This window comes from Pelodiscus sinensis, chromosome 5 (genome assembly GCF_052426305.1).
Source record: "Pelodiscus sinensis isolate ZL-2025 chromosome 5, ASM5242630v1, whole genome shotgun sequence".
In the NCBI taxonomy this organism is placed as follows: domain Eukaryota; kingdom Metazoa; phylum Chordata; order Testudines; family Trionychidae; genus Pelodiscus; species Pelodiscus sinensis.
In genome coordinates, this window is record NC_143056.1 from 116116952 (window position 1) to 116141132 (window position 24181).

General features: G+C 40.4%; 1 protein-coding gene across 2 annotated transcripts in view; it reads right to left on the reverse strand.

Annotated features, from left to right (window-relative positions):
- KCNQ1 (potassium voltage-gated channel subfamily Q member 1) overlaps positions 1-24181 on the reverse strand; it is a 580522-nt gene that overhangs the window by 391683 nt on the left and 164658 nt on the right. For both annotated transcript variants that reach the window (XM_075928134.2, XM_006134905.5), the window contains exons 3-8: positions 22289-22415; positions 19971-20049; positions 18814-18910; positions 16212-16352; positions 3331-3441; positions 657-752 (exon numbers count right to left, since the gene is read on the reverse strand). In XM_075928134.2, coding sequence (XP_075784249.1) covers positions 657-752; positions 3331-3441; positions 16212-16352; positions 18814-18910; positions 19971-20049; positions 22289-22415 — 651 coding nt within the window. The remainder of the gene's footprint in view (positions 1-656; positions 753-3330; positions 3442-16211; positions 16353-18813; positions 18911-19970; positions 20050-22288; positions 22416-24181) is intronic.

Here is a 24181-nt window from a genome sequence, read left to right on the forward strand (position 1 = left end):
GCCTTGTTTGGGCTTATCACTCAATCTATCCTCTGCATCAGGTCACTATTTGTAAAATGGAATTTTCTAGACTGCCTGACCTCCCAGGAAGTCAGCTCCATGAGTAGTTGGCTCCCCAACAATCTACTTGATGAAGAGCAAGGAAGCTAGAATTCCCAATCTCTACAACAGTCTTCCTGGTAGGCTGCTGGAGTTACCCTGGTGAGTTGTACTCCTGGAAGCCTAGGGAGCAGAGACCAAAAATTTTCCATTTTGGCTCCTCCAAACTAGAATTTTTTGAGCGTGTTCCTCCCATGGGAAATTTTGCATATCCAGCATTCTTTTTAGACTTGTAATAGGTTTTGGGTTGTCTTTTTTTTTTTTTTTTTAACTGAAAATGCAAAAATGTTCTGTAGGATAGAAAATTTGGTTGCTACAAAGTACTAATCTGTAGTTGTTGCAAGATGAAATGAGAGTATTGTTGATCAGCTCTAACAATTATAGCATCAAACAACCAACGATTTATAGGATATTTTTCTGCAATAAATATTTCCAATTGCTTGAGCCTTTAAGGGTGGGATTTTCAGTCACCTAGCACATCTGGATTTCCAATTCATTTTAACACTGAAATAAAAAAGGAGACAATACATGAATTTAAAATGTAGCAGCTTAGGTACCTGAATGAGAGATGCAGCAGCTGGGATTTGACGGTTAAAGTGTTTCTGTCTTTGTTTCTGTTGTACCTTCAGGGCAAAGCCTGACCCAAGAATTCCCTATGGGAAGAAAGAAAATAAAGATCTAGCTTTTTAGGAAAAAAAAAAATTCAACAATCTGGCCAAATTACATCACATTAATAAAACTGTTTTCAGCATCATAAAACAACTTAACTAATTATTCAAGGGAAATAACTTAATGTGTAGTAGTTTTCAGTCTCAATTGGTATTACTTCTTGGAACTTACAATGTTAGTTCTTCTGTGGCCTGATCCAAAGCCCATACAAGTCAATGGGAATCTTTCAGCTTTAGAATAATAAAAGTAAGTAGATGGTATTTAAGAGTCTGAAAACCACAAAAATGTTTGTGCAGATGAAGAGTCAAATTTGAAAGAGAATCTTTACCCTGATTTGCCTATCCCTGCAGTGTGATGAGAAGTCAAGTATAGGTGCTTGTGTATTATTAAGTCATAAGCAAGTCTCTTTGGATGCATCTGTAGTTAGGGTTGCCAGATGGTTTACCAAAAATACTGAACACGCCCCCCTCAAAAGAAAAGCCAAAAAAACCAAACCACCGGGGAAGAAATTCTGTTGAGGAAAAAAAGGGGGAGACCAAAGTTGTTGAGGAAAAAAAAGGACCCCGAGAGTTGTTAAGCAAAAAAATTAACACATTTTTAAAAACCATGTGGCCCCTTTAAGAAATGCTTTTGAGGCTTTTTGGCCCTAACAGGCTGCCAGAGACCTTCCACTATCTTGTCTCCCTGCTCCGGACCGGACAGCTCCCCTGCGGAACCTGGTAAGCACCCGGGATTTTCGCTTCCTGGCTGGGAAAAAAAAACAGAAAATACTGGACATTTTAGGTGTCCGGTATTTTCTGAATTTTTTTATAGGACAGGAGGTGAAAATACCAGACTGTCCAGATCAATACCGGACACCTGGCAACCCTAACTGTAGTAGCAAAATTGGGACCTATGATTCTCCACAAGTAGTAACAATTGTGAAAGCAGCAGTGTTTTCAGGTCTCAGGTGAGTTTATCACCAGGACATCTGATCCTACTGAAGAGCAATCAAAATATAAGGAAAACTACTCAGTCATTCCAAAGGTAAGCATAGTCCACTTCTCTTGTTTCGTTAGCACCTCCTCTGTGGAAACATTTAACGTAAGGTTTAATGACATAGTGGTAAAAACAATGGAGATCTGGAACGGCACCACTAAAGAATATTGGGTTCTAATAATCCCAGCATAGGCAAGACCCCAGGACAGCTGGCTATGTCAGTTTGACTGAACTGATGTCTGCAACTCACCAAATGTTCCAATTAGAAATTAACAGAAAATGCATTTTATTATCTTTGAAAACCATTGAACAGAAGCCACAGGGGTGATGGTGATTAAACAAGTGAACTGTACTGCATTAGAAGCATACAAGCCTTAATATAAACAAACTATTATTACCAGGAGGAAAACACACAACTTCTGTTAGTTGCTCCTGCCACTGTGGGGAAGCAGATCGTAATAAAATGATCGTGCTCTGCTTCCCCTGAAGCTCCTGCCACCACAGGAAGTGCAGGACCCCCAAATTGCTTCTCTCCCTGGGACTCACAAAGCTGCACCCTAGGGGACAGTATGCCATGAGGGGGAGAGGGTGGGACAATAGTGGGAAGAGGTGGTACTTGGGAGCCAGTAATGGACAGGCCTACCCAGCCCACCAAGGATGTGTCTAAACTACATTGCTCCATCGATGAAGCCATGTAGATTAGGCTGATCAGCAAAGGGAAATGAAGCCGCGATTTAAATAATCGCGGCTTCATTTAAATTTAAACAGCTGCCGTGCTGAGCCGACAAACAGCTGAGCAGCTGTTTGTCGGCTCAGCGCGCTAGTCTGGATGCTCCCGCGCCGACCTGAAAGCCCTTTATCAACCTCCCCGTTATGCCTCATTGGATGAGGTTTACCGGGGAGGTCAATAAAGGGCTTTCAGGTCGGCAGGGGAGCATCCAGACTAGCGCGCTGAGCCGACAAACAGTGATCAGCTGTTTGTTGGCTCAGCACGGCAGCCATTTAAATTTAAATGAAGCCGCGATTATTTAAATCGCGGCTTCATTTCCCTTTGCCGAACAAACAAATCTACATGGCTCCGTCGACGGAGCTATGTAGTTTAGACGTACCCTAAGAGTCCACGGCCAGATTGCACAATTACTCCAGGTGGGGCTGGCCCACGGGCGGGGAGTGTGAAACTTCTGATTTAAACCCACTGCCATCAATGACACTTAAGCACATGCTGTAGTGCTTTGGGTTTATCAGGGCTTTAAAAAACTAAAACATCAGCATTAGTGCACTCACAACAAACAACTACCATGTGAATTTGATCTACTGTACACCTTTCAAACTTGAAGAGAACGGTGATCTCATTTAAACTTTCATTTTTAAGCTAAAAAACTGCTTCAAGGAGCACTCTTAACAAATGTAAACTGCACCAAATATAGCACTATGTAGTAAGGAAGCACTTGAGTTCTTTTTAGCTACTTTTGAAAATTTTAAATAAGTTTGGAAGTTGAAAATATTATTCTTAAAATATACAACAATCCATTAATTCCTTTAAGAACAAACTACCAAGAAAAAAAAATCCAGAAGAGAACCTACCGCAGGAAGGGCAAAAAACGAGATAGCAAACACAGAAAAACAAGATGCAATGGTCTTTCCTATCCACGTCTGAGGTACCTTATCCCCATAACCTATAGTCGTAACAGTCACCTGTAAAGAGAAGTGCATATGGCATTACCAAAAACATTAACATAGCCTTCATTCACTTCTTGACATGCAGATTCAGTTTGTTACAATCAGAGGTGCAGAATTATGCACAAGTGTATTTTTTGCATAAAGCTTTTATGTGTATTAAGAACTCGTTGCTGATATTAAATTCTAGTGCCGATCAAAAGTTTTTCCACACAGAAAAAAAAGTATACTTTTTTTAAAAGTTCGTTTTTAAAAAAACATTTGGTTTCATTTGAAATTTTTCATTTAAAAATATGGAAGGAAACTTTTGATAAGAGTTTAGTCTGTTCTTCAGTTTTTTTCCTCTCTTTCTCCTTGCTATGTGTTTTTGCTGTTTCTGGGGGCTTGTTTTCAGTTTTTATTTTGAAGGCTTTTTGTTTTGTTTTGTTTTGTTTTTATGGGAAAAGGGACGAGAGATTGCACTGCAGTGTTGAATTGGTAAGATTAGTCACATGGTAGGATTTTTCAAAATGGAATCTTTTTATTTGTGAAAATTCTTGTTTTGGGGGAAAAATTTTTATAAAACACTAACTTCCAATGGCATCTTCCCCTCCGTTTTTTCTTCAATAAGGTACATTACATTTTTTCGATCTATGTATTTATATGAAAGCTGTGTAGGGCATTTTTCAACATCATGAGTAACACTGAAAACAAAAATTTGGTACTGTTCAATTAAGACCGTTTTCAAATTAAGGTCATAATTCTGGGTCTTGTCACACAGAACATACAAAGCTCATTGAAAACAATGGGGCTTCATGAGGCTGCAGCTACAGGGCTGGATTGTAAACTGCTTCCAATATTTTCATAGGGCTTTGACCAGGATCTCTCAATAAGCTTGTCCTTTAGCTATGCCAGGCTCATGGATTCTTATTTTAATATCTAACAGAGGTGGTGGAGTGCCCTGAAAGACAGATGATGGTTGTAATATCAGCTGGGATGTCTGATGCTCAGATTTATTAACCTCTAAGGGAGGCTATGTTTCAGCATTTATAAAATAACTTTGCTACTATGTATTATATATTTTTAGACAGGAAGACTCCTTATTTTGGGCAGCTGGAAGTTATTAGACATTGGTCCTACTCCCATTTTTCCCATGGTCTGTATGACTTTGGGGAAGTCAATTCACCCCTCTGTGCTTGCTTCCCCATTCACTGAATTAAAAAAAAGAGAGAGAGAGAACAGGAAATTTAAACAAAGTACATGTTAACGTGTTGCAAAGTACAGGCATTGACTTGTCTTCATGAGTTGGAAAACTTTACACTCTTCCTTCAGCAAACATTGCCAGCCCAGTTCTGCTCAAGACTAAATTGCTGATTTTATTTACATGCAGGAGATGTTTGCTAAGATTACTTCATGGCTCTTACATGTAAAGAACATATGCATTGAATCTGTACAATACCATACAGGGTAATTCTGAGATACATTAGTGCATAATGTTGATGTAAGGAGCAAGGGCCAAACTGGAGAAATTTCTGTACCGTAACAAATCCCTAAAACTCACATAATATGTCAGCATAAACTACAAAACAACTTAACATGCAACACAAAGGAAACACCTGCAAGTTAGGTTTTCACAATACTGATGTGAAGATTACCACAATACTGGTGGAGCATAGTAAGGCTTATTAAGACTAGACCAAGTAATTATTTACAGGAAGTCATGGGTTTCCCCTGTGTGCAGCAGAAATAATGGAATCGAATATAACAATAACAACAACAGTGCAGTAGGTGTAAATTCAGCCCCCAAGACCAATTAAAATTCCCACCAGGTTTGGAAGCTAGGTATTCTATTGGGTAATTTTATCTGGTGGCTACATGTCCTAGTGACATGTCACTGGGACTGGAAAATGGGAATGTGGGTTCTAATGTAAACTATTCCATTAATTTGGGCAATGACCTTGGACAACTCACTACACCTCCGTCTGGCTTGCTTCCCCTCCCACCCTCTGTCATCTGTAATACAAATAACGATAACAATTAATTCAGTACAGCATGTTTCCACTTGGACGTCTGTGCCAGTGGTTGTCAGCTATTAATGATATTTTACACCCATGATATTTGCTTCCCAAAGTGAATTCAATTATGAAATTATGAGTTGAATTATGAAACATCTGAGAATGCAATTTATTAATGTTTTTATCTCTGTAAAATATATATCACAAAAATTAACAGTTACCAACTCACTTATGCTGCAAATTCACTGCAAGTCACAGCTATATACTCTCTAACATATATTTACCATATATACTTGATCATAAGCCAATTTTTTTTTTGTAAAAAATGACAATAAAGAGCAGGGGTCAACTTACGAATGGGTCATTGCGTTTTACCAATTTTTTTAACTTGGGGGGTGGGGGAGGAGTGCACAACAGACTTCAGTTCCCAGCCCAGCAGGGAAGCTACTAGTGCCCAGGATGTTTTATGTACCTGGAGTTAGGGATGTATGGGACTAGTTGAGCAGCTGATTCCCAGCTCATGCCCGGTCCCCTGCTGTGCCTATGCTTTTTAAATGGAGTAAAAGCTGCTTGGACACTGGGGGTGGGACTTGATTAGCTGATTAAACACAATTTAACATCCCTTCCTGGAGTGTCTAGAGCTCTTGAGCTCCCATTGGCTGCTGTTCACTGTACCCAGCCAATAGGAGTTGTGGGAAGTGTCACAGGACAAGGGATATGCTGGCTGCCACTTCCCGCCGCTCCTGTTGGCCAGAAATGGCGAATCACAGACACTGGGAGCTGCAGGACTGCATGCCCACAGACACTCCAGGTAAACAAAATGTGCTGACATTCTAGTGGGCTAACACTGACAAGCAGGGACTGGAGTTTGCAAACCGCTGGTGCAGAGTCGGCTTATGAACAAGTCATTGTGATTTTTTTACAATTTTTTTTTTTACTTGGGAGAGTTAGCTTATGAATGAATGGGCTTATGGTTGAGTATATTCGATATTTTAAAAAATTATAAAAACCCAATATTTAATTTCACTGAAATGTAGCATATTTTCAAACCTTCATCCCCCTCTCCAAAAAATACATTAAGGGCTTGTTCCTGCATAATGTAAACTGTATGAATAAATGCATAGGCAGAATTCAGGGGAACCCTATCTTGCATCAATGAGATTTCAGTGATCCATCTATCAAGTTACTCCTGTCTTGTAACAGAACTAGTGTCAAAAGGTGGATATAGCCTTGGGCCAGATTTTCAAAAGTATTTAGTTGCTTAATAATGCAGATAGGTCCTTTTGAAATCCCACTGGAACCCTAAGTATTGCAAAAACACATGGAATGTCACTAAAGATTCCCGTCTCCCTCCTCCCCACAGCCCCATGTACAATACCTCCCACGAGTAAATTAAGTTACCTTGCAGAGTGAAGAGATAGGCGAGAATCTTTTTTATTGGACTATTCAAGCCTTTCTGCTCCACAGAGCTCTTCCTCAGGTTTGGGAACGTATAGACGCATTGCAGATGCATTCTTCCTCTAATCTACCTGAAGCACTATGGGACATCCAAGGTTGTATCACAATGGTACACACTCCCCAGCCCATCTGGAATAAAACTGTCATCTCCTTCTGTTGTGATGGCCATTGGTCCAAATGCTCTCCTGTCTGCTTTCTCCAATGCCTGGCACCTTGCCTAGTCATCTGTTAATTGTTACACCCACTTTGCACAAGCATAAACAACTTATTAGGCTCTATATGCTCTTATTTTACTAGACAGTATGAGATCTGCACAAAATAGGAAAAAGCCCACAGCATATATTAAAGAGGCAGATAATATTACATTTTGGAAGTATTACAATGTGATGTAATTGTTTCTTTATTTACATTCCTTATATTAAAGATGTACATTGTAGCACCAAGTGTACCCCTAGAAATTACTGCCTACCCCCCAGATGTGTACATGTCCCTTGCCTCATTTCAGGGAGAAGGATTTGATTTATGTTCTCCACACGAGAATTAAGTGTTGTGTACTACTGGACACTGGCATTCTGAGAGACAGCCTGATATTCAATTTGCTTTCCTAATCATTGCTGTTGTATGAATATTCCAATAGATTTTTTTGAAGCAATTTCATTTCCTGACAGTCACCAGGTCAGCCTCATAAGTCCCCTCTGAGGTGGGTAAAGCATGTTACTATTTACCATGGCTATGTCTAGACTACATCCCTCTTTTGAAAGAAGGATGTAAATTAGATATATCAAAATTGCAGATGAAGCCGGGATTTGAATTTCCTGTGCTTCATTTGCATAATCGTGTCATGGTGTTTTTTCAAAGAACGCTATTTTGAAAGTGAAACCAGTCTAGACGTGGTTCTTTTGAAAAGAAAAGCATTTTTCAAAAGATCCTCTAAAACTCATTTTTTGAGGAGTACAGGATCTTTCGAAAAAGGCTTTTCTTTTTTAAAGAACCACATCTAGACCGCAGTTTCACTTTCAAAATAGTGTTTTCAAAAAAACGCCATGACGCGATTATGCAAATGAAGCACAGGAAATTCAAATCCCGGCTTCATTTGCAATTTCAATATGTCTAATTTACATCCCTCTTTTAAAAGAGGGATGTCGTTTAGACATACCCATGCATGAGAATGCAGCTATCATTGGGGCAGACTGCAGCAGCTGTTCAGAAGTATATAGAAACACTTCCCACCGTTTAGGAGGGGAGGTCACAAAGAATAACGCATCCAGCTGAAACGATTGGAGACAGAATATATTTGCTTCCAATTAAATTCAGTCAGGATGCTAGAATTAGCACTTGTACTCTTATTAAAAGTATCATGATGTCTCCTCCAAAAAACAGAAGCTCAGTGTCCCCTCACATAAAACTTGGTATTGAATCGGAGCTGACTGACAGAGAAAGTCTGTCGTCTTGTCAATTATCTACATCACTTTATACAAAACCTAGATGTTCTTTGTAGATCTCCTATCCAGTGACCAACCCTGAAACTACCTAGCTTAGGAGATCTGGCAGCTCAAGGAGGTATGCTAAAGTCTGAGTGCTGGAAACCAGACGAAAGCTTTGGACTTATCTGGATGTGTACAATAGTTATTTTCTCTGTCCTGAGAAAGAGAGGCCGGTACAAAATTTAACCAATTTGCCTTCAACAACTGCAGAGCTTAAGAGGCAAACCTGATGTTATTCCTTATTATTTGTAATGAAAGACATCACCTAAAAGACTTGTTACGAAGATTTTAAAACCTTCCTGCAATTTTCAGATTTAGAAATTAATATTTTAAAATAAAATTTTGCAAAAGTGAATTGATGATTTATTGCTTTCAGGGTTGTGATTATTTTTATTCAGAAGTAAATGGCTTGATTCTTACATGTACACACAGTCTTATGGCTCTATACATAGACAGTAAAACTCACAGGCTATGTCTACACTGCAAGGTTTTTGCACAAAAATGGCCGGATTTGTGCAAAAACCTGCGGAGCGTCCACACCTCAAATGTGCTTTTGCATAAGTAAATCAGAGCTTTCTTGTGCAAGAGCATCCATGCACTACTGCTTTGAGGTGTGGACGTGCTTTTGCACAAGAAGTTTTTACGCAAGAACTCTTCCACAAAACACTTCTTGCACAAAAACCATTCAGTGTAGAAGTACCCACAGAGAATACAGGTGACTTTGTATTTATGCCTGATAATTAACCCATTGTTAGGTGTTTAGATTTTACAGTACCCCGATATCCACTTCCATAGTTTGAAAGACTGAAGGATGCAGCATGCCATCCCACGTTTACTAATCAAATGAATAGGAAACAGTGAGAACTCTCCTGATCACCATCAGAATCAACAGCCAGCACCAAATACTGGATCTGAACTCCCCAGTGTTGAATCTGAGCATTTGATTCTAGAAATCTAAAGGAACGGAGAGAGTTTCTATGATCTAACTCTGATGATTTTGTGTAATGCCCAGTTTCTGCATATAAGACCTATGAATAACTTTGGCATGGTTCTACTGGCATGACCCACAAAGAGAAAGTAAAACAGCCAATCCTCATCTGCAAGATCAAAGAAAATGTTTGAGGAAAAGTTTGCTACATAAGAAAAGATCCCGATAAGAGGATTTTCCTGTGGGGAAATTTCTACAGATAATTTCTTCCATTCCACATTTTTACTGTACTATTCTTAGTGATGTAATAATGTTATCAGTAAAAGAAAAGCACTATATACATGACTCAGAGTTAAGAAAAACAAGAAAAAAGGGCAGTTTTAATTATGCAAAATAGTCAAGTATCATATAGTCCTAGATTTATGGATTCCAAGGACCAAAGGCACCATGGTGATCAGGTAGTCTGGTCTGTATAACACAGGCCATAGAACTTCTCAGCATCCATTCTTGATTTAAAAATCATCACTGATGGAGAATCCTCCACAAATCTTGGTAAATTATTGCAGGGATTAATTACCCTTACTCTTTAAAATTTATACCTTATTTCCTGCCTGTATTTGTCACTTCAGCTTCCAGTCACTGGTTCATATCATACCTTTTCTCTGCTACACTGAATGTCTCATTATGAAATGGCTGTTCCCCTTGCAGATATTTATAGACAGCAATCTAGTCATCTCTTGACTTTCATGTTAAACTAAATTGATCGATCTCCTTGAATCTAGCACTATAAGACATGTTTTCTAATCCTTTCGTCATTCTCATGGCTCTTCTCTGAACCCTCTCCAATTTATCATCATCTTATATGAATTGTGGGAGCCAGAAATGGACATGGTATCCCAGTAGAAGTCTTACCAAAGAGAGAGAAAATAACCTCTCTGCTGTTAATGGATATTGCCCAGTTTATGCATCCAAGGAATGAATTAGCCCAGGAGGAGGCAAAATATGGACAATGGGCTGGATCCAGCCTAATATGATCCTCTGGGCCACCAATGTCCCATGGGCCAGCAGGACCCTCAGACAGGCTCCCTGGGAGCTGCCTGGGACATGCTTGCTGGCATGTGCAGTTTTGTGAAGTCCCCCCAAAGGGGCATGGATGCATAGGTGCACCTGGCTCCCGCAGATCCCAGGACCAAACTGGATAGTCTCTGTGACAAAGGATAAATGGACGCAAATCAGACATCAGTAACGGTAACACACATGAATATGTAAGGGAATATTTTAACATACCTGGACACTCAATCATGGATTTAAAAGTAGCCATTCTTCCATTGGCATGTTGGCATGAGAAGTTTTGGAAGAAACGGAGAAAACCTATCCCACAGGTCTTTTCTGAGGAGGTGAAAAGTCACTTGGACTACCCATAAAGTCAAAGTTCAGAAACAAGATGCAAAATCCCAAGCCATTTGCATTCTGAAATCTGAACTTAACTCAAAAAACCTACAACATCCAGAGAAAACTAGGACGGGGCAAAGGTAAGTGCATTCTCCTCAGTTCAGTCTGCAAATAACAAACTGTAGTTTTTCATTATATGTCCAAATCTGAGCTCAATTTACAGTCTCCTCTGGAATTCCAGACTGTATTTAGGAAAGCCCCCAAATGATGTAGGCTCCCTTTTGTGAGACAACATTCCAAAATGTATGTGTAACTGCCATTAAATGATTAGAGTGGATCAACCAAATTTGATCAGTAAAGATCTTTGCTGATTCAGCAACTCTTTTATGCACTGATTAAAGTTGAGTCTGAAAAGAATTCCCATTCTAGTTCAGCAAAGCACTTAAGCAAGTGCTTCAGTCCTGCTGACTTTCAATGGAACTTGAACAAATGGCTAAAGATGGTATTATCTACATGGTTATGCTGAACTGGGCCTTAAATATAGAGAGGGGCAGCAAGCAGGCAGCTGTCTATAAATTATAAAATTAAAAGAAAGAAAAAAAGGACACATACCTCTTTCAAATAAATAAGCACAAGGCATACCAGAGCGGTCGACAAAGGCTTCCCTTGTCGACCGCGGAGCTTCCAGACTGCCCGCTATGCCAGATCAGCTGATCGTCAGCACAGCGCGATGGCCATTTTGATATAAATGAAGCGGGGATTATTTAAATCGCTGCTTTATTTTGCTATGTCTAGTAAACTCATCTACATGGCTCCGTCGATGGAGCCATGTAGTTTAGACACACCCTACCTGTTAGTCTGTGACCTCCCTAGAGCAGCCTGAAGTTGAGTCTGGCAGCATTGTATAAAATTTTTGCTTCATCAGTTCTGGCAATTAACATACATTCTATCAGAAAAGTGTTGCTACTTATTTATTACCAATTATTTATTATCTAGAGATAAAATACAAATACAGTGATATAAAACAAAGAGAGAAATATAGGAGGAGGGGCAAATCTAAATAATAGAATCATAGAATACTAGGACTGGAAGGGACTTCGAGAGGTCATCGAGTCCAGTCCCCTGCCCTCATGGAAGGACCAAATATGGTCTAGACCATCCCTGACAGACATTTATCTAACTTACTCTTAAATTTCTCTAGAGATGGAGATTCCATAGCCTTCCTGAGCAATTTATTCCAGTGTTTGACTACCATGACAGTTAGGAACTTTTTCCTAATGTCCAACCTAAACCTCCCTTGCTGCAGTTTAAGCCCATTGCTTCTTGTTCATTTTGCTATGTCTAGTTAACTCATCTACATGGCTCCCTCGACGGAGCCATGTAGTCTAGACACACCTGTACAGTATGAAGTGCCATGTGAATTCAAATTAAGGAAATTATGAAGAGGAAGGTTTTGCAGGAGATGATGCAATGAAAAGTATTTACACTAATTTAGCAAATTGTGTATTCTTTCCTTATTTTTCAAAAGGGAAAAAGCTGGCTGGGATAATTCTATAGGACCCTTTATCCAACACTCGCCACAAAGAGTCTTTAAATTAATAGAGATTGCCTATCTCCTAGAACTGGAAGGAACCTTGAAAGGTCATTGAGTCCAGTCCTCTGCCTTCATAGCAGGACCAAGCACCATCCCTGACAAATATTTGCCCCAAATTCCTAAATGGTCTCTGCAAGGATTGAACTCACAGCCCTGGGTTTAGCAGGCCAATGCTCAAACCACTGAGCTATCCCTCCCCCCTTAACTAATAAATTTTGCTATGTCTAGTAAACCCATTTTAAAGGTTGGCCACCACGACAAAGAGAGACTAAGTGACTTGCCTAAGATCACACAGGAAGTCTGTGGCACAGCAGAGACTTGAGTCCAGGTCTCCCAAGTCCTAGGCTATTGCCTGGGACCAGTTTTCCATTTGACCATGATTCTTCTCCATTGGATCATCCATCCACTTGGCTGTAGCCATCAGTATGGTAACGTGACTCATTTCCTCTGTGTCTCCTCCTCATTGTTCCCAGCTTTTATAATTATATTCTTTTTCCAACCCCTTGCCTCAATGAGACAGGGACCAGGATGAAAGATGGCAATTCAACGTTGACTACATGGAAGCAAGTGTATACATCAGACTAGTAGTGGAAGTGGAAAAAAGGAAAGTATCGAGGACAATGCCTATGCTTTGCATTACCCTACTGGCTAGCAGCCAGTTGATCCTAGTGGCTCAATCCTAGGTCGCAGCAGTGGCCTGTGATATATTTTTCACATATGGTTGTCCAGGCAATGGCAGCTGTTCTTCTCTGATTAAGACCTCTTGACTATTCTCCTTATTTCTAGCATAGCTAGTTTAAGCCTGGTCTACATTGCAGTGGAATGTCAAATTAAGATACGCAACTCCAGCAACATTAATTACATAGTTGGAGTCAACAAACTGAGTTTCCGGACCATCCACACAGCGGGAGGCCAACAGGAGCAAACGCTCCCGTCGGCTTCCCTTACTCCAGGTGAGGAGCAGAAGTACCAGCACCAACAGGGACACCTTCTGAGTTTGATCAGAGGGTCCTCACTATACCCACTAAAATAGACCTCCCCTAGAAGATCGACAGCAGCAGCTTCAATCTTCTGCATAGTATAGATGTGGCCTCAGATTATTATACCATTCTCCACCTAGCGACTAAATTTGGTATTAAAACATATTTTAAATCAAAATCCTTGGACTAGGGAATTCATATATTCTAGAACCCTATCTCTAGTAACGTCCTGCATTACAATGGAGACTTCAGCACAAGACTCTCCCCGTTATAAAGTGGACCAAATACATAACTTTGTCATAATCAGGGGCTGGGGAGAAGTGGTACGTATTACTCCCACATCTGATCATCTTGTTCCCTAAAGCAAGGCCTGACTGCATTGTTCTCCTTCCAGGTAAGAAAAGCTTTACTCTAATTTTAATGAACCAGTCATGCCTGGCAGAGGTACAACTTTCATTTCTAAGATCAAGATCAGTGTACTGAGATGTGGCTGCATCTGACACTGTTAATTTAAGTGTCACATGAATCTTGCACTGAAGGAGGAGAAAAGCATGCTGTGTCATCAAAAAAGCCCTGAAAAACGTACGTGCTAAATAGCAGCTTCCTTGTGCTGAATGCCAAGTTTCCTGATCTGAGAAGTGGCTATATTAGTCTTGGTGGACAGAAAGAGAAAGAGCTGTGTTTGCTGTAACAGCCTAATTAATTGGTGTATTCATGAGCGATACTTATACATTTCCTGCAGTTGATATGCTCATCAATAGATGTTTTAGAGTTAAAAAAGCAAGTGGTACCATGTGTAGAAATTGAGAAGACAAAAACATGATAGATAAATAAATAAATAAATAAATACAAATAAACAAATAAATAAAAATCCAAAAATGTATCTCAAGAAAGCACAATCTTCCTAGTCCAGACTGCAGGTCAGACGAATATAGTGCTCCATTTTTTCTTCCTGTGACCTATTATTTTTAGCCACACTATTATTAAAAACCAAAGTCTGCTATGTTATTTAAAGCCTGGGGAAAAAAACGACTCCAAAAATAAAGCATATTATAAAAATGCATATATTGAGAGATGGCATGGATGATCTAAAGGGTTATTTCCATCTCTCACATTTATAGCCTTTTGATAAGTACCATAAGGTAAAACAGTACTTTTTGACACACAGTGCAACAACTGTGACAGTCTACTACTACACTACTATAATTCAGAGAAGGAAAGTGGAAGTACAAAACAGAACTCTCAGAACATGGCTGACAAACAATTTAATAAGTGCATGTGAAAGGACAAGAGAGAGAGAGAGAGATCATTAGTAGATGCAACAAAATTGGTGTGTTATTAGAACAAGGGAATGGACAACTCTGGAGTCAGTAGGCCTAAGTTTTGACTCTTGCCTTAGCTGAGAGATGCCAAGGAATCAGTTCGCCAATCATACTATGAAGGCAGCCAAAAAGAACAAAGTTTCCATCATTCACAGCCTAATGAATGACATTTTGGAACACAAGAACAGCAGAACATGCATTTATGGGTGTTCTAAAACGTTCATACCAATTGTGCAGCAACTAGATAGTATTGTTACGTAAGGGTGCCTAGCCATTACCACAAGAGGAACCTTATAAATACCACATGTTAAAAGTGCAAGAGGATACTAGATGGTCAAAATTGGGGTATCATTGTGCTAGACACTATATGAACAAAGGAAGAGTTCCCTGCTCCAAAGTTCCCTGCACAAAGTTCCCTGCTCCAAAGTACTTATATTGCCTGGGCTTGATCCTAAGAGGTTGCTGAGCACTCTGTGTCCAATATACATTGCATAATTTTCAGCATGGGAGTAGCCTTACTGGCTTCAATAGGGTTACCCACAGGCTTAAAGCTAAGGTAGGGCATAGGTCAGTGATGAGCAACAAAGACTAGTAAGTGGCCTTTATGAGTGGCCCTCCATCTCAGTGGGCCTCAGCAGCCCACAGCCCACTGGGGGTACGTCTACACTGCAACCCTATTTCGAAATAATGAGCGCTATTCTGAAATAACTTAGTCCACGTCTACACAGCCGGCAGATATTTCAAAATAGTGTAGAAATACTGTCAAGCTGGAGGACTTCTTACTCCAACTCCTGTAACCCTCATTATAGGAGGAGTAAGGCAAGTCAGAGGAAGCGCATTCTATTTCAAAATAAGTGCCAAGCAGACACTCCCTATTTCGAAATAAGCTATTTCAAAATAAAATACGCAATTGAGGTAGCTCAATGTGCGTAGCTTATTTTGAGTTAAGCCCTGCTGGTTAGATGCACCCTGGGGCTCCACCTGCAGACCCCCTGTCTGCCCCTCTCCCCTATGCGCCTCTCACACACTGGGACACCAGAGCTCTTCACTTCCTACTACTTCACCTCCTTCCCTCCCAGCACTTTCAGAGCACCATGAATCCGCTGATTCGCCTGTGTCCCGGCTCTTCCCCCCTCCCTCTCAGAGCTGGAACACCACAAATTAGCAGGGTCTAGTGCCCCAGTGAATGAGAGGTGCATGTGGGGGGGCAGACTGGGAGTCTGTGGCCCACAGGTTGCCCACCACTGGCATAATCAGAGCTAGAATGCTCTGCAACTAACAAGAACTAGAAGTTACAACACATTAATGTAGCAAATAATTGGAGGGTACCAGAAAGGATGACAAGAGTAAAGTAACAAGAACTTAAACATAGCTTAGTTATGTGCTTGGCTTGAATGTTCCAAACCATTGTAAAGGGGTCACCTCTTTTATTAATAAAATAAATGTCCACAATCTACTGTTTCTGTTTATCTGTTTCTGTTTATCCTCACATGATAACAAGAAAACAACAGAAGATACTGTAACAATGAAGCAATTTTAATTTCACTTCTGCTGTACTCCCCATGCAGAAACTTATGTTTGTAAACAATAATGTATGTTAGCTGTCATTTTATATCACAAAGTGTATCGTACTTACCACTCCCCACCACAGGGCATCTGCATAGCTTCCAAACTCTGTTTGTCCTGAGTCATTCACAGCATCTTTTTCAGCCAGATACACAAAATAAGATGAAAAAATAAGGCCCAGAAACCCAATGTACAAGGTAGTTATCAATTCCTGAAAGCAGAATAAAAACAAATAAAAATATCATTAGAGAGCTTTAAACTGTGTGAAACTGGAGTTTTTGTGCAAAATAATAAAAATACAGGTTAAACCTCTCTAATCCAGAACTCTCTCGTCCAGAAACATCTGTTGTCCAGAATGATTTTAGTTAGCTGGATGTGCACTTTTCATGGATGTGGCCAAGTTTCCTGTGGTCCCATAAAGTTTGTTTATAGCCACCAGTCCTGGCTCTCAGTATTTTGTGCTGTATTTAGCTCTAATTTACCCCTAAGGGTATGTCTAGACTACATCCCTTTGTCGTCAGAGGGATGTAAATTAGAGATACCGAAATTGCTAATGAAGCGGGGATTTAAATATCCCACACTTCACTGGACTAAAAATGGTCTCTGCTTTTGCCACTTTGCCAGCAAAAAACGGCAGTCTAAATGGGGATCAGTCAACAAGGAAAGCCTTTTCCGACAGATTCCTTATGCCTCGTGCAACAAGGTTTACAGGATTGGTCAGAAAAGGCTTTCCTTGTCGACCGATCCCCGTCTAGACTGCTGCTTTTTGCCGGCAAAGTGCCACATCGGCAAAAAGCAGCGGCCATTTTTATTCTAATGAAGTGTGGGATATTTAAATCCCCGCTTCATTAGCAATTTTGGTATGTCTAATTTACATCCCTCTGGCAACAAAGGGATGTAGTCTAGACATACCCTAAATGTCCTCTAACAGCCCCATAAGCAGTGGAATTGTTGGTAATGCTGCTGGACAATATTGACCTCCTATGGTCCAGAAAATTATCTCGTTCGGAACCAGTCTCAAAAGCTCCAGACTGGAGAGGTTCAACCTGTAATTAATAAGCAAGTCTCAGAGGGTTATCTGTGTTAAGTCTGTATCTGCAGAAGCAACGAAGAGTCCGGTGGCATCTAGAGACTGAAGGTATGTCTACACTACCACCCTAGTTTGAACTAGGGTGGTTAATGTAGGCAACCGAAGTTGCAAATGAAGCCCGGAATTTGAATTTCCCGGGCTTCATTTGCATATTGCCAGGCACCACCATTTTTAAATGTCCGCTAGTTCAGACTCCGTGCCCGCGGCTACACGCGGCACGGAGTAGGTAGTTCGGATTAGGCTTCCCATTCCGAACTACCGTTACTCCTCGTGGAAATGAAATAAAGTTAATTTCAGCAGTTTATTTAAACAGGTCATCACACTTTCATCTGGTGCAAATTAGGGATGTAAAGGACTAATCAACTAGTCGCTTCCTCCCACCTTATCAGATAGAGGCAGCAAAGGGGGACCGGTAGGGGTGGACTTAAAAAGCGGCAGTGCCATGGAGCCTGGGGTCAGCTGACCCCGGGCTCCATGCGGCATTTCAAAGTGGCAGCACCCACATGGAACCCGAAGTCAGCGGGACTTCCCACTGGCCCTGGGCTCCACACGGCGTTCCAACTTCATAATGCACAAGAGCCCCCACTAGGACTCTTGTACATTTCAAAGGCGGAACGCAGAAGTGCTTATCAATGGTCTGCTACTCGACTAGTAAATTATCCCATCGACTACTCGACTAGTAAATTAATCACTAGACTGATCCTTAGAGCAAATCAGTTGAGCTCAGCAAAACTCAGCCTACCCAGTGTTGTACAGAAATGTACTTGTGCTTCAATTGCATATATTGGATTTCAAACAACGGTTCATGACTTTTGCAAATAATCTGGTGAGTGCTGCTTGTACTGCGGTTGCAATTGAAAATTAACTCTTTGGTCAAAATTTTGAGAGAGATCTGAGCTCTTAGAATCTTAAGTCTCACTGCCAGTCAATGAAATTGAATGAAACTTAGACTAAGTATCTAAGTCACTTGTGAAAATGGGACTTGAATGAAAATTTTACACTTAGGGAAGTAACCTGTTGTCCTTTAAACACAGAAAAGCAACAGTACTTGCATAAATTGAAACAATCACCCATGTCCCTAAGTTCATATATTTAACAAGAAGACGACATCTGCCTACATTCCATGCTTTTATATCATACTGTTTACAAGACAGGAGAAAACCTTGTCCCAGTAACTATCTATGAATTATAATCTATTTCCTCGGGCAAAGCAGTTGGGCACATAGATGATACAGTATTGGAGATAGAAAGGAATCACAAGAGAAAGGGATCTGGACCAGTTCCTGAGGAATCAAATCTCTGAGGTTTCTCTCTTTACAGCCATATTACAAGGGAACTTGAGTTTTACACCAGTTAGAAGCTAAAACTTTCTGTCAATTTAACTTAATATTAAATAGTCCTGGGAAACCACAGACCTCTGCAGTATGTAATGTAAAGAATAATAGCTGTCTGTGTTGTAGCAGTATTATGACCGAATCCAAGTACACTGGTGTGACACAGAAGACCTGAAAATGGTTATAGCAGGAAAAATTGTTTTCTTATTCTGTTCCCAGGCATTGTCCCTATGCCAGATGTGACTTACTTGTCTGTGTATGAAAACTACCGATCCCAACAGTCTCCATGTGCCACCCTGACGGTCGACATGCAGCATTCGTAAGATCTGCAAAAACCGGATACCCCTGGAATACAAATTTTAAGTAAGTGAAGCTGCAAGGGCCTGAAGATACAAGAGAAACCACAAAGAATGAAGGGAAATGATAAATTAAAATACACTGATTACATCACAGTCAGGTTACTATATTAAGCTTACAGGTTCCTCCTGTGTCCCCCATCTTTTATTCAGCTCAGCCTAGCCTATAAGACAGACAAATGTGAGCAGCTGTGGGGGACTGGGAATAGGCTTTCACTTATATGGTTAGCAGGAATGCCCAATGATTGAAAAATTCTAGAAACATATTGCGGATATTATGGAGATTGTTAACTGGCTGATCTTCAAGTCTCTGGTGGTGTATTTTAAGAGTCCCAAAGGGGAAGCAGAATGTGCAGAAACAGATGATTTTCCACAGCATGAAATTTAGACACCTTTTCTTTGGAGGTCTTTTCATCTAATGGGCTAGATAACAATTTGAGTTTCCAGAAACTTTTGCATAGTTGATCATGGAAATAATGCGCTCTCTAAGCAATCCTGTTCTACAAGATACGCTGAGCCGCACGGTCACAGAATGTTACTGAGACTAAAATTCAACCCATCATTCAGAGAAACCTGCTAAGCTGATACACCTGAATAAATAAGATATGTTCAGTCAATTGTTGGCACACAGAAATTCCCTCATTATCATTTCCAACAGTCAATCTCTAACTCCAAAGATACTATGAAGAACAGCCTAAAAAAAAGTAGACAGCCAAAAGAACAAAAAGTTGGGGGAAAAACCCCATAAAACTAGCTGGCAACAATGAACAAAATTTGAGCGCATCATTACTACTTTGTGGATGTAGTTTTTGTGAAGCTCTAGCTTTATTATATACAACTTCATTATAATGAGTGGGAAGATATGAGGGGAACACTCTAATCGATAACAGTTCATGGTAACAGAGATTAAAATCTGGTCTGGTGTGTCAACACAGAGGCCAGTGGGGTGGCCACTTATAGAATTTAAGGGCTGTTACAGAGAGAGGAGAGGAATAAAAAACCTTTATCAAAACAGACAACATTATCTTCAATTATTTATTTATTATTACCTGATAGCTGAGGTTGCAAAGACTTGACCTTTGGAGCCCACACAAAGAACTATCATTGAAGCAACAACTACAATTAAATCTGGAAAATAAAAATAAGGGAAGATAATGAGTTCAAAGCTTCATGCAATGCTTTGATAAGATTGTGATATAAATCCAATGCAGACATTATTTTAACTGTGAGAAGGGTGACATTTTTAGACAGCTATCCAAATAAAGTTTTAGGATTATATATCTACTAGCTCTGTTGTAACAGAGAAAATATATTGTGGTGTAGTAAAAATGGTTTTATTGCCAAGAGTCAGGGATGGCTGCATTTTTAATTAGTGGCAACATTAGATACAACACAGATCATTCCAATAGTGTGTCAAAAAGCCTACATGTTCTATATACCCTACATATTTTACAATATTTTGTAATAGTGGTTTTTTTAAATGTACTGGCACTGCTTTTTACTTCTCCCATCTATAAAATCAGGTGACATGTAACATGAATCTAACTGTTGAGACTTGGAAGAAAGTGAAAAAGTGTAACTAATAGATTTTACAAGTAGAGTCTTGCATGGATACAAATTTATATCCACAGATGTGGATATCTGCATATAAATCCCCATACATGGAACCACAGTTCTTTCCTGAAAGTTGCAGCGGTAAAAGTAGCAGAATGTGGAATCACCACTCCCAGGACCCTGTGCCCCGTGCTTGTAGCTCCTCTGGCCATGGTAAGATAAATAATCTTAAACTTTATTTGGATAAAAATAAATTTTGGATTAAAAACTTTTGTTTGTCTAAAAACGTTTCCACATTCAGCCCAGTGTTCAGGCCTGTCCTCATCCCTTCCACGCAGCTGCCTGCATCTTCTGTCCAGTGGAATGATAGTAAACCTAATGTTCACCCTAGAAGGGGGCGGAGGCGGGGGCAAATACAGCTGTGTTGGAAGGCATGGCAGCTCCACGTTCTTCTCCTTTCACAACTAGGGTTGCCAGGTGTCCGGTATTCACCCAGACAATCCGGTATTTTTGGCTCCTGTCAGGTAAAAAAATTCAGAGAATACCGGACACCTAAAATGTCTGGTATTTTCGGAATTTTTCCCCGGCCAGGAGGCGAAAATGCCCGGCACCTGGCTACCTTACAAACACTCATCTCCCGGCCTCACCCTCTCTCCCCCCCGAGCTCCTCCCTGGCTCCCAACACCCCTGACCCAAGCCCTCATGCTTACCTGGTTCCCCAAGGCTGCTGGCACAAAATGGCTGCCGGCCAAAAGACCTAGGGGAAGCATTGCTTAGTGCTCAACAGCTCCCCACTTCCTGCACTCAATCTTAAAAGGGACATGCTGTTTTATTTTAATTTTTTTTTGGCTTAAGTCCTTGGAGTCCTTTTTTTTTTTTGCGGGGAGGTCTCCCCCCTCCCCCTTCTTTTCCCTTCGACAGAATTTTTTCCCAGTGTTTTTTTGGGAGGGTGTTCAGTATTTTTGTTTCAACCATCTGGCAACCTTATTCACAACTGCAGTTCCCAGGACATCCCTGCAGTTCTGGAAATACCAATTTCAATTCTGCTCTGGGCTCTATTTGCAAACTTCTCTAAAAACTAACTAAAATAGCTTTACTTATGCAGCAGTGGTCACCCACCAGTTGATCACGAATGGCTGGTCAAGCCTGGGGAGTCTCTCAGTCAATTGCGATTGGTAGGCATCCTGCCCGCCCCTGCCTCATGCCACCTGCCCATTTCCAGGAGCTGCCAGAGTGGGCCTGCGTGTGGGGGGGGGGGGGGAGAAGGGGCAGAGGCAGGTGTCTCAGTGCACTGTTCCTACCTGAAAGCACCCACTACAGCTTCCATTGGTTAGGAACTGGAAACTGGGGCCAATGGGAGCTGATGGGGAGAGTGCCTGCAAAGCCACATGACCCTTATCCAGGAGCTTGCTGGCCCCTTCTGGGAGTGGCATATAGAGCCCTGTGTGGATACAAATTTCTGCCGGCAGTTAGATATCAGTATCTTGAGTCACAGGAGAGGAACACAAAAGCTAGTGCCCTGCACTGCCACTTCCTTCTGGCAGTGTGGTTAGTACATATCTCATATGCTGTGGCAGGGGGAGGGGAATCTGGGGAGGAGAATCAAGTTGAAAAGGTTTTTTTAAAACAGGAACTAACAATGCCACAGATTTCTCAAAGTTCAATTCTCCCCAGATACTAGTGATAAATGTTCTTATTCTAAGCTGGCTGGAATTACTAAGGAAACTCAATTTTTTTAAAATGGTCAAGGTGTTTAGAGGAAAGTGGCTTTTTTGTAGTGTTTATGATAGTTGTTCAAACCACGTATACTTACCAATTATAGAAATAGGCTTCCTAGCAAAACGAAGCCGTCCCCATAATCCAACATATTTACTACGGCATCCTGCTGACCATAAACGAACCACATACTCCGTTCCAAAAAATACCACTAATACAATTTCCTAGTGGAAACAGATAGGGAACTAGATTAATTTTCTAGTTTACATATTCGCTCGCTTCTTTCAGGTGACATTATGTAACACAGAAAATGAAATGTAAAAGTTGGGAAGAAGAAAAGGATGCAACACGCCAAGAAGATCCAAACTATAAAACCTCAGGAAACTGTGTAAGCAGTGGGAACTGTATGATAAAGAATAAGCTCAAATACCAGAATGGCATGCTGTTTGGATCTTCTCTATGTGCTAAAACTGAAACCATTCTGCATAATTTACTTGGCTTCAATAATTCAAACAGAGAGATGCTTGCCTTAGCCAAAGAAAACAAGCAGACTCTGAATTCAAAAGACAAATATTTTGCTAGTATATCTCATTTCCAGAAAAAGTACACTGTACACACCATCTGCAGTATCATCTTAGCCAGCTATTTACCTACCCTTTTATAGCCTATGTGCAATCCACACTTTTAAAAGTAACATTTTTGGTACCCAATTGTGGCTTGATAGTTTCCAGGCTGTTTTAAAACATGGGGCAAAATCCTGTTCCCAGCCCCTAAAACCAATGGAAGTCTTGAAAAGGGTTAGGAATTCACTTACAGAACAAAATGAAGTAAAGATTGATAACCAAAATCCCATACTAAGCTGAAATTCTGGGCTTTTGTAAGAAATGTACAAGAATATGGTTCAGGAATTTGGTTAAAACACTGTTCCGTGGCAGCTACACTGCCAGGCTGAACAGTTAAACATTTTAGGGCAGTGACCCAGGAGATTCTGGCATCTACAGTGGATGGACTGGAAGGATCTAACATCCCTCTGAATCTGACAGGAAAAGAACAACACAAAACTGGAACTTAGCTGGTGTGATTTTCAGGGCACTTTTATCTCCATTTTAAATCCCCAAAGAGTAGCTTTTTGTCAATTAGCAGATGATGGAGTTTTCATTATATGTTTTCAAAGTAACAGAGTTGCAATCCTGTATTTTTTTATTTAGAAGCCATGTTCAATTTGTATCTATTGCAACAGAATAGCCTAACTTAGCATTAAGTAAAACCTTAAAAAACAACGAATGGTTTAGCAGCACCCTAAAGACTAACAAAACATGTAAATGGTATTGTGAGCTTTTGTGAGTACAATTCACTTCTTCTTCAGATGAATTAGCACTAGGTAGAAATCATCCCTTATTGAGGGCAAAATGGGAAAATATACAGGACATAACACCTAATATGTTAAAATATTCACAAGGAATTATGGTTCTAAAAATAATTAAAAGGCTATACAACAAACTGCATGGTTTATTGGAAAAACAAGATGGGTGAGGACCATCTTCTGTTGGTAAGAAAGAGAGAAGCTTTCATGCTGTGTAACTCAAAAACTTTTCTCCCTCACCAACAAAAGTTGATCCAGTAAAAGCTATGATTTCACCCACCTTGCTTGGGACTAATACAGCTACATCAACACTGCATGCACCAATGGCTTGTTGGAGCAGTTTGGTGCCTGAGTAAACAAGAATGACAAGAGCCAAACATTTCTTCAGTAATAGACGATCCCAATTGTTGCGGACGAGAAGAGGGCATGTCGCCAGAAAACATTCCCTCTCTAAGACTAAATAACAGGACAAGTCTGTGACAGCTATTCCCTGTATGTCATGACATTGCACCACTTAATGATGATGACGATGAGAGAAGAAAAGGGCTGAGAAAAGTGACCACTTTTAGCTTTCATATAGGGGAGATTTTAATTAATTAAAACACTGAAGATGAAGTCCTGGTCCCA